The following is a 7,212-nucleotide window of genomic DNA, read 5'->3' as shown; positions in this document are numbered from 1 at the left end:
AGAACCCTCGCTGATTCAACAGTTTTAAAAAAAATATAGACATACTAAAAAGGTTAGATGGTAATTTGAATAGAAAAAGCAACCATGGTAAAGCTATGCTGACATTGGGAAGGTTTTGTAGAGAAGAAAAAAACAGTGTGCATTAACTCTTTCCACTCTACCTAATTCTTGATAATTAGACATTCTAATGTGCATGACAAACCACTGAACTTTTATGATAGAGGTTTATAGTTCATCAATAATAATATAATAATAATAGAGGTTTATAGTTACATATCTTTTAAGTAAATCAAACACAAAAAATAACTTTGTTGTAAGCATATAGTACTGCTATCAAATGTTGAAACACCAATGTAACACACACACACAAAGATAAATAAAGAATTTGAATAATGTTCAATATTCACCTAGTGTGAGTAGCAACACTTAGAGCTTTGGTGTGATCCCTAATTGACCAAGTCATCTATCAAATCTAATGCTTTTCTAACAAAAGAACCTTGAAAATTATTTTCCTCAAAAGCTAAACATAAAAAAATAAATAAATAAATAAATCAAGCTAAATTATATTGTATTCAAGCTTGCACAGCCCCCAAATCTTGCAAATAGAAAATGGTAATTCTCTGTCTTTCTAACATTTTTTTTCAGCATTCAAGAAGCCCCATAGGAAATTGGGGAAAAAAATTCTCTTAACTAATTGAAAATGTTAAGACCCACAGACTGAAAAGCTTAAAGTAAAAACAGTGTCCAATATGCTCAAATACCATATCCAATTTTGAAAGGCTTCCATGTGGAACATTCTCCCCTCCTAAGTCAAAGATTAACTTATGACTGAATAGAAGTTTTGCAATTATATATTACAAATCAGAACCAAATCTTACACGAAAACCCACAACAAAACTGCTTCTAACCTAAATATGTACCTTAATTACAAAAAAATTTAAATTATTTAAAATAAATAAATCTAACCCAAATATCTAATTCAAAACCAATCCAATCAAAATTCCCATGATATTTAACACCTAAGAGATTAGTAGTTGATAAAAGAGATGAGATGAGTAGAGTATTAAGTCAACTACTAATGGCTAAACTTCATACAGTAAAAAAGTGTGAAAAAAAAATGTATTAAGTTAGAAAATTATTAAAACACAAAATAAAAAAATCCATTTTCAAAAGAAGATTTACATTTAAATCATCATTGATCCAAGTATATTGCATACGGTATTACAAATCTTTTTAAGCCCTTTGAACATTTCTGTAAGTTTTCTATAAATCTTGAATATAGAAAAACTACTATGCACTACAGTTATTGTCCCAAAAAATTCATCTAAGACTTTTCTTTTGCCAACAAATTTCTATGTGCAAAATATAAATGTCTACACTAAGCCAGCAAGTCTCAAATGTCTTCCATCACAACTGTTATTTGCCAAGGCAGAGCAATCAATGATAAATGATATTAAATTCGAATTAATAGAGAGTCAAAGGAACCTACCCAATAATGGCTCTGGCGGTGCGACGGCAGAAAAAATAAAATTTCCTTAAAAAAAAAAAAAAAAGGAAAACGCAAACGCAAACGCAGCTGGTGAAATGCCAATCCAAACGCATACTAAAAACGTAAAGAACATGCATGATGCATTTCAACAGTTAGATTTTCAAAATATGTAGTAATGTTTATTCTATTGAGTAATATTTGTAGTTAAACTTTGTCCTAATATTAATGGATACGTGCTTTCACAAAATGAAAAGAAAAAAAAAATTCCAGAACATTAAGAAAGAGAAATGGAAGTACCTATGAAATCAATTACAAGGCGCCCATCACAAATCCATCCAGATGGGTTGTGAAAATATGTTTCTCCATTGGGCGGTGGAACTTGTCCGAATAATGCTGAGTAACCACCAGTGTCTGCATTTGAGGCACCAAAGTTGAATATAGTAGGAAAACTGCATTTGGTTGAGATGGTAGGATTTGGTAGTAAAGCCAATGAAATTATCAGGCCAAAGATAGCATATAAGGTGTGAGACTCCATGTCCAGGAGAGACACAAATAGATCAACTTCTCTTTTTTCTTTTTTCTTTTTTCTTTTGTTTTTTGACTCAAAGAGATCAAGCATTGAGACAAGAGAATATGGTATGACTATAATGTCTATTTGTCTCCATCTAAAAAGTTAAAACATGCCATTGACCTGTTCCAATGATGGTTTTAAAAATCGTACACTAAAAAATTTGCTTTTGTTCTCGTTCCTAGTTTTTTCTCTATTTTTGTCGGTTTGAGGGTTTTTACTAGACCGAATTAGTACCCAGTTACCAGTTTAACTAGTTAAACCTCCAATCCAATTTTTAAAAATATGGTTCCTATAATTATAATTTGGTCTTTATTTAGCAAAAAGAATATCTACTTTTGTAAAAATTACTGACAATTAATTAATCTTTTTCCTATGTATATCTTATCTAAGTCTATATAATTTTATATAAATAAAAGTTAGCGTTTAGAAGCTGTTATGCCAATTGGATATCCTACCTGATTGCCAGGTGTACTGGTAATTTTGTGGCTGATGCTTTAGCTAAAAAGGCTAAGGACATTGTAGGATGTCAGGTCTGGTTGGATGAGCTGCCTTAATACATTGCTCCTCTGGCCGAATTTGATGTTCATAAGTTTCTATTTTTTAATATATTCCCAGACTCTCTGTCTGGTTTCTCAAAAAAAAGAAAAAAAAAACTAATTTATTCTCATCAAATTTTATTTTTAATTCTTTGTTCTTATCAGCTTTTGTTTTTAACTGTTTGTTCTTATCAGATTTTGCTTTGACAGTTTGGTTAAGGCTATGAAAAAAAATTTGTCAACCACTTTTTTTAGTAGTTTTTTTGATGAACCATTTTTTTTTTCTTTACTAATTTATTCTCATCAAATTTTAGTAGTTATTCTTAAGAGATTACTGTCAAATTATTATTATTATTTTTTTGAGCTAAAAGATAGCTATCAAAATTCTTAACAAGGCAGGTACACATGCTTTTGTTTGGTATTAATTTGCTTCGTTAATGAGGGGCTAAAAGTTATCACCATCTATAGTTTCAAAGACACAAAACAAAATTATAGATAACAATTTGTGATGTTTGTGGAGAGAGACACAGAGAAGTGTAAATAGTTTTTAATTTTCCCAACAGTTAAGTTGATAAGTTATTATTGATTTTCATATGAGCCTCACACTATTTTATTTTTTATCATTACCAACTCGCCATTTCATACGGTCATCTCCATGGTAACTCAGTCCCATTCATATTCAACCTCATCATGCAATTTCCATCAAAAAAGAAAGAAAAAGGAAAGCTTCATTATGCATAAGACAATCATGGACATGGTGATCTTCATAGTACTGGCCACCCAAAATGATTAACAAAACTTGCAATTTTTCAACACCGACAAAAGAGAGATTTGAACAAGCCAAAAGATAGAAGCACAAAACTGTAATTATCACTCCATTACTTTGAATCATAGGGATGAAGAGCAGAATTTAACTTACCATGCTACTTTGCTTCAATAATAAGCGTGTACTCTGGTTAATATATGTCGTGCTTAGTAACCTGACAATACTTCATAGTTGCACTAAGCAAAAATCAGCAGTCTGAAGACCCTCTTGGACAGTTTGAGTTGGACAATAGGAGATCGCCATCCTTAATGCTGTATTGGGCAGCTTTCCCTGTACAATCTATGTAGAGATCTCAACATGGACACAAACGGATGGACTGTTTTTGCTCTTCTTCTATCATAGATTCCAACAGAGTCACTGATTAAAGATTATTTTTGACCCTAATGCTTCTAAAAGTCTCGTTTATAGGATGCATTATCAAAAATAAACTCCATGTCTACAGTTTCCATGAGAAGCCACACAAAATTTTTGCTAGTCCCAACTTCAAGTGATAAAATAACACTCATACAACATTGATCTGCTTCTTTTGTAACTTTTCTGTGCAAATTTGTGAAATGTCTGTACAAAATGAAATTCAAAGTTCTATTTCATGGGAGGGAAAATGAATTATTAACAGAAACATAACCGCATCTCTGATAGAACTTAAACTTTTCCATTGCATGATTGCAAGATATCCATTGGAGCTTAAGGCTTGTGATCATGAATGACCAAGCTTGTGACAAGCTCCAGTAATCGGGATCGGAGGGTTGGAAAGGTTGCCGTTAAGAATTTGGTTGGCTATCCATTTATTTGCAGCATGAGAATAATGTACGCCATCCCAACTAATGTACTCTGAAGGATTGCTGCATGAAGCCCCTATGATTTCAGTCCCATTCACCGTTGCCTTCCTTCCACAGTCAACATTATAATCTCCAAGATGCCCACAACAGTATCCATGTGGATTAGCAAAACCTGCATATCCTCAACGCCCAAAACTGAATCATAAATTTATACAGAATTAAAATGAAAGTGAAGTGCACAAATGTGAACAATCATATCAGCAAGGACTAAATTGTTTCAGTCTTTCATGTAGTCATAATGATACTCATGATGATCATATGTGAAGCTTACCAAGCTTTTTTGCTTCAGAAATTAAAGTGTATTTAGCCGAGAAAATGTCAACATAAGTAAGTATTGCATCTGGAAGGTGCGCTCCCAGTTGGGTCACCCTCTCTTGAAGCTGCCTGTTAAATTCCTTGGCGACCTCATTGTGAGACTTCACACAACCACTTTGGTCCATATTTTCTGGCTTTGGAGGATAATATATAACAGCAAAAGGCAAGCAGCCAATAGGACCTGTATTATGTATCCAAAATGATCTTGCTCCTAATTGGTATAGTTTCTGAAATATTAAATCACAACAACGTTTATAAGGTTTAATCTGCACAAGTAATTTTGGTTACAAAATTGAATACGTTGAATCCCAGAGGACTGTAGATTAGAGCAAGAAGTTCAAAATCAATATGGTCAACTTAAGTCTTCATAGCATGCTCCATACAGGTTGCAACGTGCATTTGGCCATAACATACCCAAGATGATTAAAAAACAGATAAATAGTGCCTACTTTGTAGGATACTACTTGGTCCCTTACTAAAATATAAGTTGTTAAGAAGCTATACAGAACATATATTTTTGTTACCTTGACTGCCTCAGCAGATTGATTGACAATATTTGGTATTGATGCCAGCACTTGTTTCTCTGTCATCGACATGAACCCACCATGAAGATCATTCTGTCCAATATCCAATGTGTATAGTGCCTTGGAAAAGTCCTCTGGTCTGGGGAAACTGCTTTCAATATATGAGCTTCTACCTGACAATGAGAAACTACTAATGCTTTCGATCAATCAAAAGCACAAAAATTTTCCAACTTCTCCACAACAAATACACATCTTACCTTCCTTGTATAGCTCAATGGTGCGTGCTTTGAATTGTTCAAATTGAAAAAGCTGAATGTCAAGAGAGAAGGGGCTAAAACCCATCTTAAATATTTTGGCATCAACTGGCTGAATAGTAGACCCCGCTGTAGCAAAATTTGCCCCATATCGAAAATTTGTCCCAATAGAATCTAGATACCCACTCAAGTATGGCAATCCCAGCTTCTCAGCTGCAAAAATAGGTACATATAGATAAAATGAAAGAGAGAGAGAAACAGAGATGGATCCATAGGATTTATTGTTGTGACTAGTCAAAGATTTACTCTTAAAAGTTGGAATCTTTTATCACCAAAAACACCAAGTAATTGGCTTTGTGGCTTATATTGGCCTAAGAATTTTGCATGAAGCTTGACATCCAATGCTAACTACCTTACCTAATTCTATTGAAAAACAGGGTCATTTTACAACAATATCCTACCTTAACCTGTTATATCATGTTAACCATTAAATACACGGGTTTCAGTTAATTCAACTACTAAAATCCTTGTTGCTGAATAAGGGACCTAAGTTCGAATCTCACTTACACCAAAACCAAAAAGTGTCTTGGTTTGATGATAAAGAAAAATCATCATGGAGCAAACATCATAAGTTCAAATCTATCATATCTATATTAAACAAAGTGTTGACAATTGGATGTAAGTTACATTAACAAAAAAAAAAAAAAAAAATGTGTACCGCGTAAGTCTCATGAAAAACAAGCAGAAACGAGGCTTTTAACCCGTCAAACAAATTAGTAAAAATAAATGTTCATCGGATCCATCATAAGAAGGAGAAGATGCAGAGAACATACAATATTTGACATATCATTTACAAACCAAATCAAAAAATTTAGTATGTTCTCTGCACAAACAAATTCCCCAAGTAAAATCATCAAATGGGTATTTGTCCAAACACATTCCTCCTCAAATAAACTACCAAATTTTCTTAGTGATTCCAAAGGAAATAGAAAAAAAATGGGAAAGTGAGAACAGTCACCTATAAAGTCAATGACAAGTTGTCCATCGCAGAACCTCCCCGAAGGTTTACCAAAGAAGGTGTCACCGTTAGGAGAGGGAAGCCGATCATACGCTGCTGATTTGCCTCCAGTATCAGAGTTCGAATCCCCAAAGTTGAATATTGCTGGAAAGTTACAATGGCCTGAATGATTATTCAGTTCAATTTGATTAAGAGTTTTAGAGCGTCCCATTGCCATGAAAATTGAGAACCCAACAACCAGAAAAACCAAGAAAGCCACTGCTTCCACCCTCCTTAGTGTCATAGCTATAGGACCCCTCCATCTCCTTCCGAGGTTAACGTCCATTGAAATTTCTGCAACAAGTTGTCTTAGACCTTTTGTCAAACAGGTGGTGGTGTTTCTGTTTCATCAGCCACTGTTGAATTTAGCGGTAGTTGGCAGGTACTAACTACTACTATATGAGTGATCAACTAAAAAAAAAAAACACACACACACACTAATTGATTGCTGACACGTTAAACCCCTCGAATTGTACATTTTACGCTAGACACTCAAATGTAGTTTAATGTATAGTTTAATAATCTGAGATGCAGACCAGCTATTTAGCTTTAGACCTCGGCGATGATTCCAAAAAAAAAAATGTTTTAGACACCTCGGCAAGGATAAAATTAAAGGTAAAGTTTGTTATACACACCCACCCATTAATTGAAACCAAATTTTTAACTCATGATTTCAGTTTAAAAATAATTGTGTAAACAGGTGTGTAACGGTTCTTATTCTAAAATTAAATGCGGGTTCCAGCTAGTGCGAGTTTCAGTTGTTTTAATTGTTAAAGTATCTTGTCTTAGAACAAAAGATCT

General features: G+C 33.6%; 1 protein-coding gene across 1 annotated transcript; it reads right to left on the bottom strand.

Annotated features, from left to right (window-relative positions):
- Window positions 1-3,809: 3,809 nt before the first annotated feature.
- LOC111996143 (GDSL esterase/lipase At5g14450) lies at window positions 3,810-6,904 on the bottom strand. The gene is made up of 5 exons (XM_024028094.2): window positions 6,373-6,904; window positions 5,358-5,567; window positions 5,101-5,273; window positions 4,533-4,803; window positions 3,810-4,373 (listed from the first exon to the last, which is right to left on the bottom strand). Exons 1-5 carry the CDS (start codon window positions 6,695-6,697, stop codon window positions 4,120-4,122), a joined length of 1,233 nt encoding a protein of 410 aa, XP_023883862.1. The 5' UTR covers window positions 6,698-6,904; the 3' UTR covers window positions 3,810-4,119.
- Between the last annotated feature and the right edge of the window lie 308 nt (window positions 6,905-7,212).

This window comes from Quercus suber, unplaced genomic scaffold (genome assembly GCF_002906115.3).
Source record: "Quercus suber isolate HL8 unplaced genomic scaffold, Cork oak 2.0 scaffold_1123, whole genome shotgun sequence".
Lineage (NCBI taxonomy): Eukaryota > Viridiplantae > Streptophyta > Magnoliopsida > Fagales > Fagaceae > Quercus > Quercus suber.
This window is presented reverse-complemented; position numbering and strand designations above follow the sequence as displayed.